This window comes from Cyrtonyx montezumae, unplaced genomic scaffold (genome assembly GCF_038088225.1).
Source record: "Cyrtonyx montezumae isolate F1298 unplaced genomic scaffold, pur_monq_1.0 scaffold_6, whole genome shotgun sequence".
In the NCBI taxonomy this organism is placed as follows: Eukaryota; Metazoa; Chordata; class Aves; order Galliformes; family Odontophoridae; genus Cyrtonyx; species Cyrtonyx montezumae.
The window spans coordinates 8,198,019-8,210,438 of NW_027072067.1; the positions used below are offsets into that span (position 1 = coordinate 8,198,019).

The 12,420-nt window shown below is 41.3% G+C and overlaps 1 protein-coding gene across 3 annotated transcripts in view; it reads left to right on the forward strand.

Moving 5' to 3' along the window:
* The first annotated feature begins 1,327 nt into the window (after positions 1–1,327).
* Positions 1,328–12,420, forward strand: part of EFCC1 (EF-hand and coiled-coil domain containing 1) — a 43,497-nt gene continuing 32,404 nt past the window's right edge. For all 3 annotated transcript variants that reach the window (XM_065749924.1, XM_065749925.1, XM_065749926.1), the window contains exons 1-2: positions 1,328–2,008; positions 3,250–3,656. In XM_065749924.1, the coding sequence (XP_065605996.1) occupies positions 1,340–2,008; positions 3,250–3,656 (1,076 nt within the window). In that variant the 5' untranslated portion in view covers positions 1,328–1,339. The remainder of the gene's footprint in view (positions 2,009–3,249; positions 3,657–12,420) is intronic.

The window sequence follows — 12,420 nt, forward strand, 5'->3', positions numbered from 1 at the left end:
TGTTTGGGATCAGTTCATTTGTTGTGTATGGATAACAGATGTGGATTTACATAATATCTGTTAAAAACACTCATGGTTTATGTTCTGTCTTTCTTGTCTCTTACTCTCCAGCACTGAACATTTGGTAGATGTTAAATCAACTTATCGTGATAAAATAATTATCAAACTACACATATCTATGATAGTGGAAATGAATATATATGTATACGTTAAGCATGAGAAAACCAATCAGTCCTCATGCCAATCAAAAGTGTAAGCTACTAATTACATATTAATTCAAACAAGAGGACAATGAAACACTCTTTAAAGATATAAGAATGCCTGGAAAAAAAAAAAACAAAAAAACACCTGAAGTAAATCCATAAACAGAACATTAGATTCCTAAAGACTGCAAAATCACACATCACACTGCTAATCTGAATCATAAACACACAGAAGATCATTGGTGGATATCTATGCCAGTCTACCAAGTTATAATAAAAAATCTGATTTTTCATAATGAGGGAAGTTAACAGACTTCTTGTAAAAGACGCTTATACTTAATCATTCAGTCTGCTGAAGTGGATCACTATTCCCATTCAACTTTGGGAAGTACAAGCAGTTTCAGTGCTCTCAAAGCACCAGCAGAACTCATATGCCCACAGCCATTTCCGTGGGTGCACTTGAACAGAACTGGTTGAGAACAGGTACACCCCCTTCATCATATATGACTTTCAATGAGTCCCACCTCCATAGCTGGAAAGCAATGACTACTCCTACTTTGGAAAGTAGGATTCTCCATCCCTGAGAATATTCAAGACCAGGTTGGATGGAGCCCTGTGCAATCTGCTTTTGTACCAGATCTGGAGGTTGGAGTTGGAACATGATGATCCTTGGGGTCCCTTTCAACCCAAGCCATTCTATGATTCTATGACAGTTCTGTTTGAATAGTTTAACTTTCCATTAATTCATTTCTATTAAAAACAATAACTTGAAAACATATGAATGCCACACAGACACTACAACTGCAGAGGTGAACTAAACTGACTGAATAGACAGAGAGATTCCCAACTTGCAAGCACATCATGAATTTAGTTGGAGTGCTCACAAGTGCTACTTGTCAAACGGCAGCGCTGTCTTTTTGCTCACGTCCAAGGGCAGCCAGATAGCGTCCAGCCATGAAGTCGGATGCCGCACCAAGGCTCACAGTGCCGAGAACACGGGCCCGGGTCCGGGGGAGCGGCCGGGGGCAGAGCCCCGCGGGGCGGGACAGGACGGGGGCGGGGCGAGGCGGGGCGGGGCGGGGGCTGTCTGCAGCTGCCGGCGGGGCCGCGGCCGGGCGGGATGGTCGGCGGGAGCGATGGAGCCGCCTGAGGGCTGGGACCCGTACGGGCGGCCGGCCCGGCGCACGCAGTGGCTGGTCAGCGCCCTGGCCTACCACTACGGGCTGGACCGCGGCGTGGAGAACGAGATCGTCGTGCTGGCCACCGGCCTGGACCAGTACCTGCAGGAGATCTTCCACCACCTGGACTGCGCCGGGGAGGGCAGGATCCCCGGAGAGGACTTCCGCACGCTGTGCCAGGTGCTGGGACTGGAGGAGGCGGCGGAGGCGGCGGCCGACCCCGAGGAGTGCGCGGCGCTGTGGGAGGGCTTGTCGGCCGAGCTCACCTTCCGCCAGTTCCACGCGCGGCTCTGCGGCTACTTCAGCACCAAGGCGGGCAGCGCCGTGCCGCGCCTGCCGCTGGGCCGCGAGAGCGAGCACATCGAGACGCAGATCCGCCTGCGCAGCCCCCGCCGCCGCCGCCGGGAAGCGGCCGGGCCGGGATCGGCGGGGCGGCGCGGCGGGGAGGCGGCGGAGCGGCGGGCGGCCGGGCCCTGCTCGCCGGAGTGCTACGAGGAGATCGTGGCTCTGGAGCGGGCCGAGGACCGCATCGCCAAGCTGGAGGAGGAGAACGGCAGCCTGCGGGAGCTGGTGGAGGACATGCGGGCCGCCCTGCAGAGCAGCGACGCGCGCTGCCTGGCGCTGCAGGTGAGTGCGGCCAGCGTCCATTCGTGGCTGGCGCGGACCCGGGATGCTGCTTCGTCTCCGTATCGACTCGGAGCGAACTTCTGTTCGCGTCGCCCCGTGGATTTTGAAGCAGAAATGCTGTGACAGCGTTGCCTCTAGGTGATGCGCAGCAAACCATCCTGCTAAAATTGCAGAGCGGTTTAACAGACCGGTATGAATATTGCTGCTTTTTCCAGTCGCACAGCAGTCAGTCCGTTCCATAGCATTTACACACTGCGGGTTTCTTTTCTCCATAGAAGTAGCTTTGGGATCCTTATACCTGCATAAGCAGTTACTTGTTCATAAATGCTTGAACTCAGATATATTGGCAGCACGTTTTCTTCAGAGCACTGATACCAGAGCTCAGGGCTGGAGCCACTTCTGCTCGGGGACTGACGAATAGACCCTGGCTGCTGTGCAGGGCCCCAGAAGTCGTGTCCTGTTCCTGCTGGACTGGCTCGAGTGAAACGAGCACGTACTTAACAGCAGTTAAACTACTCTGGCATGAAATAGCACAGAACAGACAGAGCACTGAAGGGCTGTTTCCCAGTTCTGGTGCCTCAAATCAGGATGGATTTAATACTATCACAGCACCCATGGAATTTTGCTCCATATGTACCACTTGGCGTTAGCTGGCTGGCCATCTTCACAGCATCAAGTACAGCAGATGAAGGATAGTTTTACGGTTTTCTAATAGGAAGTCAGAGGTGGCCATGAATCACAGAATCATTTGAGTTGGAAGGTCATCTAGTCCAACTGCCCTGCAATGAACAGGGACACAAATGAAGTCACCAGTCAGAGGCCTCAGGAGGATTCAGGAGCACAGAAGTGAGAGCTCCAGAACACCACTAGCTGCTCTTGATCCACTCTGCTGAACACAGCTTAAAAAAAAAAAAAAGTAATCTGAAACTTTTCTAAAATACTGGCCTTCTGAGCACAGAACAAGGTGATGGTATTAAAGCTGTATAGGAACTGGTGCAAGAAAGTAACTTTCCTCTTGCATCATTTAAAAATTAAACTTATATATTTTAAAACTTTCTTCCAGAGGTTGTTTCCTTGTCTCTGTATTTTGCAAAGGTCAGCAGTTTGTTACTTACTGATCACCTATACGTGACTGAAGTAAACGAACAGAAAACAATCAAGCCATTTTCAGTCTTGATTAAAATGTCAGTTGTTTTAAAGTACATAAATTTGTCCCCGCTTTATGCTCCTGTTCAACACAGGTAGGACTGCGGAAAAGCCACGCCAACCATAAGGAAGAGGGAACCTGTTTTATAGGGAGTAAGAGACTGTTAACACAGAACCACGCCCAGACCAAATGCCTTCAAAGTGTCCTGAAAGAAGTAGAACTCATCCGGAGCTCCAGGGATGGGCAAATTGAAGAAGCAATCAGATTCAATCAAGAACTAGAACGAGAGCTGAAGAGCTCTCAGGAGGCACTAGTCAGTCTGGAAGACTGCAACCGTAACCTGAAGAGGGAACAAGCAGAAATGAGGAAAAAGGTGGAAGAGGCAAGACAGGCAGTCCGTAACAGTCTTGGCAAAGTGAAGGAGCTAGAAGTGAAAGTTAATGAAGTGCCACATTTGCAAATATACATTCAGCAGCTAGAATCTGAACTGCAGCACTATAGGTAAGTTTGGGTCCGTCAAACAAACAAACAAAAAAAAAACCTATTAAATCATAGTATGTAAGCATAATTTAACTTGAAAATCACTGTAGCTTAATGAATCCTCAAATACATCTTCCAAAATACAGGCAGAGGGAAATTAGGAGCTACTTAGCAAGGTAGGAATCCCAAAGAGAACCCAAGACATTCAGTGGAAAGTAGGCCAAAATATGGCTGCGGATCTACAGAGAGCTGGTTACTCCTCAAACACAGGGTAATAGGACTCAACACAGTCATAATTAGAGAAAACCCCAAAAGCAATTCTTAACAGTCTCCGAATCTGTTTCCAAAACACTTGCTTTTTCAACTTTACTATCTAGAATAAATTCAGTAATTTTCCGTTGGTTAAGTTACACATACAAAACCAGCTGTAATCAGATGGCTGATGCTCCATTTATTACTAAAGCTTTTCAACTTGTCATATGAATTGGAGAAAAATACATGAGGCCAACCTCTGGCCAGCTTATTTAAACTCTCTCAGTGAAAAAGTGATGAAATCACAGCAGAATCTGGAATACTCAAGAAGGGAGAATTTAAACACTTCCATTAAAATCATGTAATAATAAAGTAGGAGTCTCAAACAAAAAATGCATGATCTAACTAGAAACCAGTTTTTGATAGCATAAATAAATATGTTTCCAATACTAAGAAAGTCAAGTCACAAATTCAGTGGTACACTGGTTTTGTTGGTTCTTATCTCAGAAACAACTAGGTTAGTTAAAACTTGGATGTTTTTTTATTGCTAGGCAGGTGATTCTGCCCGAGTTTCAAATGACCTGTTGAATGAAATGTTTGTTTTTATGGATCTGAAGCTAATTCTTACATATTTTTAACAGTACTAAAACTCACATTCTAAGATGTTGTCTACTCTGAACTCCTTGTCTCTTCCCAAACTGATACTTCCTCTGCTTATAAGAAGAGTTCATAGTGAGTTATTTGTAGCATCATAGCTATTGTACTGCTTTATGAAGTAAGGAAATTCTAAAAATAATCATTTTATCCGGTGTCTATAAGCATTGTGTATGTTAATATCTGTGTGTCTACAGAAGATAAAAACATTTAAAGTCTATAGGATTTCAAAACACCATCAGGTCACGTAATGTTCCAGATATCTGTCATTTACAGGAATGCCTGGATGAATGATACTACCCTTGCTTCTGAGGTAGATCACACCACTTTCTTATCTCTCAATTTCTCCCTGGCATGAGCAGAACAGACTTAAGTTGAGCTCTTGTGCTGCATAATTAATTCTCCGAAGTCTGATGAATCATTAAAAATCACCATCAAATAGGTGGAGATGAACTACTTAAAGACAGTAAGAAACTTTAACTGGACCTTGCAGAGCAGGAACTTTTTTGGGTTACGCCAAAACAAATAATGAGAGTTACAAAATCAAAATTATATGTTCTTCATGAGATAAGTCTTCATCTGTAGTAATTTATTTTAAAATTGCACAGTAATTTAAAGTGAACATGAAGTTCAAGAATGATGCTGGACTGACCGTGCAGCTTATTGACCACAGGACCAGGGCAGCATCTACGTGCAAGATCTTTTAATGGGTCTTGATTCCATTTTAGCTATAAAGCATTTTCATCTCTGTGTAATAAAGCTCTTGGCTTGAACAGCCTAACAACAGAACCACTTAATGATGGTTATGACTTGCATGTTTGTGGTCATAGTCCACAATATGTGGAATGCTGTAGTTCCACATATTCCATAGAGCGGTACAGAGACCCCCAGAGAACCACAAAAACTGTAAATAAAGCAACGTAGAGCTGTGTGTTACTGCAATGATAGAGCTTAACACCAGCTTCATTGTCTACCCTATGCAGCTGTTGACATCATAGCCTGTCCCACTCAGTTTACTTGCTACCAGGTGTGGTACAGATGTCAGAAACTACCGTTTCTGAAACTACAGTGCTCACAGAGACCAATGTTCTGTTAGGCAAAAGCCCCAAACCCTTGGGCATAGTTTAGTAGAGATGCAAGGAAGCTTATATTGAGGGAAAGACAATGAGTTGGCTGAAGCATGGAGATGGAGAAACAGCTGCTATATCCTGCAGGTTTTAGAACAGACAGTCAACTGTACTTTCGTTTAAACTGATATGTATTTAAGTACATTACTGCTCTAGTGAGCAGTTCTCCGTTTCCATGTGCCACAAAAAGTCTGTAAGCATATGAGCAGGATCTAGGTTTGGCAAGAACTAATGCTGCAGAGTAGTAGCAGAGAGAAGTGAGTGGGGATTTGAGTATTCTACAGAAAGCATTTAAGGCTGCAGATTTCTCTCCTGAGAATTTACCCTAACTGGTTTGGTATGACCACTATTTTAGCTCAGGAAAAGCCCAATTTCCTTCAGAGAGGACCATATTCAATAATGAGATTAGTCTATGAGTTTCATCTGCTCTCCTCTTTATACTTCATTATTTCTAAAGTAAAGAAGAAAATGATTTCAAAGCTCTGTAAGTGCCTAAATCCCACATCTATAGCTTCATTATCTGTCCATCAGTTAGTCCTGGAATCACAATGACCTCAAATTATAAGCCCTAATTCAGGAAACAACTTCAGTATGGAAAAAGTTTGCATCTATTCAGGAAAGCATTTAAGTACCTGCAAGTGATTAAATATTTTCCTGAATTGGAGTACCTACAAACAATTGCTTTTTCTGTCTACAGGTAAGTATTTCTGCAGATTGTATGCCAAAAGTTGCTATAAAGGGGTCTGTTAAATATTTCCTAACTGAAGGCTGCATGAATTAAAAACAAGCTTGTCATTTTACTGTTTCCCGCATCAGGGTTTGAAATCTCCCTGTCACATTGCTAGATTCCCAAACCAACCTGGTACACCAAAGACTTTTCTTGTCCTATGATGCTCATTGCATTTTTCCTACACTGGATGCATGTGTCAGGTTCTAGTCCCCTATTTTCTCCACTGTTAGAAATTTCTACTAATTTTTAATTTTTTTTTAATCCCTACCAATTTAATGAGTTGGCTGAGGCAATTCAAAGGTAAATTTTGAGAAAATGTCTTGCTGAAAAGCAAGTGTTAAATTCGTTTCAGAGCAAAAAAACATGTCACAAGAAATTGTATGCCTTATCATGTGGTATTTTAATAAAAATATGTAATTCATTATGTCAGTATACAGAAGAGTTTAGGAGGTTATGCAGGCCCCAATTTATGCAAGCTATCACAGAGAATCTTATTTTGAACTGGTACACTTGATTCCATTTTTCTAGGTGGCTTGTCATTTGTTATTACTGAAGCTCAGCTTCCAAAATGCTGCAGTTCCCTCACAATTTGGTGTCAGTTGCACATTTGCAAGTTGAAAGCATAAAAGAATATACTGAATATGGTGCCAGGACAGACTCTGGCTACCTCCACTTGATGGATTCTCTTAATCTGAGAACCTGAGAGCAAATCACTAACGGCTATTCCTTGAAATCTTTTTTTTTTTTTTTTCCAGTAAATTTTATTTCAGCTCAAGGTGACACCACCCATATATTCTAATATATTCCTATGATATATATCACAGGAATGTCACACATAAAAATGTCACAGCTACTACTTCTCATTTTCCATTCTGCCATTTTCCCTGTCAGAGAAGGAAATAAGATTGGTTTGGCATGAATTGTTCTTGCCAGACATAAACTGGCTCTGTTTTCTATACTAAATTGTAGGCGGCTTAAAAAATGATGGCTTAATAAAGTTTACCTTTTTTTTTTCTTTTTAATAGCATCAGAGGGAATAATAGGATTTAGCAGCCTTTTTTCTTTTTCATTCTAATGTAAGAGATAAAAGGAAAGGTCATTTAGAATTTACATAGACTTCATAATGGAGATGTTCATAAAGTTTTATGTTGCTGTGCTAGCCAGCAGGACAGTAATTACATAGGTCAGTGAAAGGGGCCATAAAATACCAAAAATGCTTCCCATATGCATGGTCTGTCTCCCAAATTACTTAATTATCCATCAGCATTTATATGTGTTAATGAATGGGAATCTTTTTTACTTGGAATGCAGTGTGGCTTGTTTCTTCTCCTAGTATATAGTATAGAGGCCTCTAACATCATCTCCCACATCTTTTTCTCTAATGAAGTTGTCAGTGTTAATCTTTCTAAATACGCTTTACATTATCCCTACAACAGAAGTAGTTCAAATTTTTCTTATCTTTTAGGAGACACCATTCTGATCTTTTCTCTAACTCTTCCAGTTATCCTTGTCCCTATAATGTAGCAAGATGGACCAAACAGATCCAAAATCAATAATCCAAGAAAAGGAGAGGAATATGGAAATATTCCTAACCAATACAGAATCAGCTCTCTTAAGTGAAGAAAGAAAAGCTCTAGGAAGGAAACCCTATCCACAAAGGAAGGTGTATATAGCAGGTTATTTCCAATCTGAACGATAATGCACATTTTATATTTAGGCATTCTGTTCTTTTATTTAGAAAATTAGACCTTAAATAAAAAGAATCTGGACAACTTTCTGTTTGAGTAGTGTCATCAGTATCAACTACTTGCGGACTGCAAGCTAAAGTGCATTTTGGGAATTTATCAGATAGCACAATTTAAATGGAGCCTGTGTGTGTATACTTGCTGGACTACACAACAGACTGCAGAGAACCACAAACGATACGTACATCCTTGGACTAGAGCAACGGTAGTCAGGGAACAATGGTGACAGTCAGTGAGAACAATGACAGGAAGCTGGACTCGAGATCAGAGACACTAAAACTCTTTGTAGAGTTCTCATCTTTAAGAACATTCAGACTTTATACAAACTCATATTTTCTAATTTTGCTTATATCTAAAAGTTACTTCTATCTAAGACTGTGAGAAGTTATATATTACACAGTTTTTCAAGAAGTTAACAGTAGCAGGTTATTATGTTTGTGTCATATGAGCCTTAGGCTGTTTGCCTGTCTCTAGCAATAAAGAATTGTAAGCTAAACAGTCAAATCATATCACTGCTCTCATTAGGAATAACTTAAAGAAAATCTTTGATATTATAAAAAGGGATAAGGGAAAGTATTTTTATATAGAGGAAAGATAATTGTACACAGAAGAAAATGTACAGTATCTTTCTATGATTAGTTTTACTTCAAATGCAAGAAGTATTTTTCAGTATTTTTAAATTATATTTACTTTCCATAGTAATAGCAAAACTTTCTCTTTAAGCCTATTAAAACTTATTCTGACGTTTGCCATGTAGTCAGTTTTCTAGCCTTCTTCACTGCAGTGATCATGGTTACGCAGGGATGTTCACTAAGCCCCCCTTATTATCTGGCTTGCTTTGTTTGCTGTGTTTGGATCACCCAGGAGCCCCATAGCACAGCCCTTCCTAGCAATTGAGATGTTAAAGTGTACTGCCAGCCCTGCTGTAGTGAACAGCAACAAAAAGGTAGTCTGAGCCAAAGGAATTATCTTTGTCATCTGCAGTATCTGACACACACAGCTGCCTTTTAAAGCTATTCTCTGCACTTCTGTGCATCATTTGAATCATTCTAACCCCCCTGTCCCACAGAGGTTACTGTTTCCCAGAACTGTCCAGGTGGCATTACTGCAGCTGCCACCAGCTCTATGGGACAGCCCTGTGCTGCCTTCCCTCTGCTGGCTGCCCAGACAAGTACCCTCAGCTTTTACAGTCCTTCACCCAGAAAAAAAAGATGCCTTCTACTGCCAAAACCTTCCAGGTGCTGCTACCTATTATCCAATTGGGATTACGCCAGCAAAAATCAAAGATCAATTTCATACACTAAGGTAACTTCTTAACTAAAACAAACTACTCTCTCTGATGTACACCTTTCACATCATTTTCTAAAAACACTCGTGCTGGAGGTTGTGTGCAGCTTTAACAGTCATCTCCTCACTGTTATTGCAAGAACTAAAATTCAAGAGAAATGCACACATCATAAATAGTTCTCCACTGCACTGTTATCATTGGATGAACTTCTGCCCAACCCCTCCTGTACCTAACACAGGCGGTGTGCCACTGGGTGCCTTCTGTCTGGGGGCACTGCTGGCCAGTGATAGGACGTCACCATGTGCACTGCTGGTGTGCTCAGCTTACAGACCTCGGAACTGCAGTAAGCTTGATATGATTGGGATCACAATACTGATGCCTCAGATCCCTCTGCATACAGATACAAGCAAAGAAAACTAAAGCTTGTGACAGGGTTATTCTGGGAACGGAGTTGACAAGTTGACCTCGTCAGTTTGACAAGGCTGACATTTATGCATCTTTCTTGACCTGAAAACCAACTAGCATCAGTGTATGAGAGCTGCATAAAAAGAGCTACATGTTACCGAGCAGAATGCATCAGTAAGCCAGGAGCATGAAGCCTCCTGTCACACAGTGCTGTAGCTCATCAGGAACCTCATGATCCAGCTACACGGACAACACTAGTGTTGCTTGCAGTCACCTGTTTGCCTCTCCCTTGCTTCTTACACAAACCTGACATGTTTTAACCACTTCTGTGCAAAGGAACATCTGTAGGGAGGGAAGTTTGCCTGAGCTTTTCAGTTTTCCCTGTCTCATTAACACAACTCTGTGTGACCAAGTCACACTGTGCTGCTTGTGGCTCATACTCATATGGTCAGACCTGCTGGATTCTTCTGCTTATAGGACTAACTAGACCATAAGCAGAAGATAAATGTTACAGACTGAAAGTCCTCCAAATCTCCCTGAAAGATCCTTTAAGGAGCCAGACATGGTTTTAAAAGCTGCTTTTTCTTCAGATTCCATTTCTTCAGTTTAGTAAGACAAAGTAATACTATTCATTAAAGTAATTGTACACTTTCAACTTGGGTCTTTTAAGTCTGTCTCCCTAGACATCAAAGATATTGACAAAAGTCTGAAATGAAAATTCCAGGGCCTGGATGCTGAGAGGACCACACCGCTGACAGTGCTGTAGTCAGGCACTCAAACCTACATGTAGTATCAAGTGCTTAGTGACTGCACCTAGCCCCTGCAGTGGCTGGACTAAAGCAAACACGCAGGCCATATTTCAAGTGGTTTTAGTGCATGTCACTTTTGATGCTGATTCTCATAAATTACTTTGAAATTCAAACAGTGCTGATAATGTAAGCTCTGGAACAAGCAAAGAACTGCATTTCTTTAGGCCTTTTACTCCACTGGAGGTATAAAAGAATTTCTTTTTTTCTATGTAAAGCACGAAAATTCATTAAAATGAGAGGAGGAATTCTATTAATGTAGTTAGAAGCAATTATTTATTATTCTTTGCTCCTCATCTTTCAGGATATAATAGATTGCTTGTAAACAGATACAATCAACCACTTTTCAAACAAATTAATTTGTTCTGTCAAAATATTCTCAGAATATGGAAGGTTAATAGTCTGCAGGGGAGGAGGCATCATCTCTTGAATACATCCCAAAAATGACAGTAATCTGACGAGGTATGAAGTCACTCTAGAATAGTTCAAGGGAGATTTGCACATAAAAATTGAAAACAAATATATATTTTTTTAATATACGTGCCAGCAAAACGTAAAATATCCTGAAAACTGGAAATGCTAGAGGGAAAATCCAACTCAAACTTCTCTGACTTGTGAGAAGCAGCTTGCAATGACGCAAGACAGTTATTTAGCAGTACTGCAAATATTTGCTGGAGTGCCATGTTCTGTTTGCCCATCTTCTCACTGTAGTCATAATTTCTGTTGGGACCATGGACTATGTTTACTCTGCAGTTCTCTTCCCTTCATTTTCATGCACATTTTTTTTCAACTTTATCATCATCTTGTCTGCATGCCATGCAGTGTGATTAAAGTTTAGACTCTGATATCGCTTTGTGCTTGGCTGAAGGTCTTTTCTTTGTGATACTCAGTGTATTTGCCAGATTTGCCAGGCAATCTGCATCTCAGCTATTCAGGACTGCAGCCACTGACACAACCCAAACAAAACTGCTGCCTTCAAACTAGAAAAAAATTTCCTACACTGTCATTAAAACTTGTATGAAGCAGTCTTCACATCTGATTTTAAAGCTTCACATACCCAAACTGTAAATTCAGGACACAAGCTAGAATTTCTGTCTTACATTTTCAAGAGAAAGAGGGAAAAAAGTAGAAGTGGGCGATGAGTTGTTCTAAGTATTGATTCAGTCCATTCTACAGAGGAGATATTTCCACAATTCCCAGATGTCTAATTATTTATGTGCTCAACTCCCACAACACTGAAGTTGTGAGATATATTAATAACTGAGCATTATATTTTATTTATAAGACATTTTAACGTATTTCTGTAGTTTCTCATAATGCCCATCTGAAAATCTGACTAAATTTGATAAAAATGCATAGATGTATGTCCTTAAAGGATCAAAAAATTCTGGATCAGCTTCAAAGACATGTGAACTTAAAGCATGAAATGAAGCTTGTTCATTATTGCAGATCCCTTTTATCACAGGACACTGACTGAATTCTGTTCACAAATGTCATTTCACTCAGTACGTTCATAGGAATATACTTTAAAAATAGACTGGATAATAAATGTCAGATATAAACCTTGAGCATGGCACATCTTTAAAAAAGTTCTTCCATAAGACAAATATCTCCAGCCTTCATAGCATAATACCCCTAAAAAAATACAGCACAGAGGCTGTGACTGAGTGTATGTTGCAGACCTCTACCTTTGTGGAAAAAAGCTCTCTCAAGGGTGGGTGCCTGAGTTTCAAGTGCTAATTGCCACCACATTACACATCCTCCATTTCAAGAAAAGA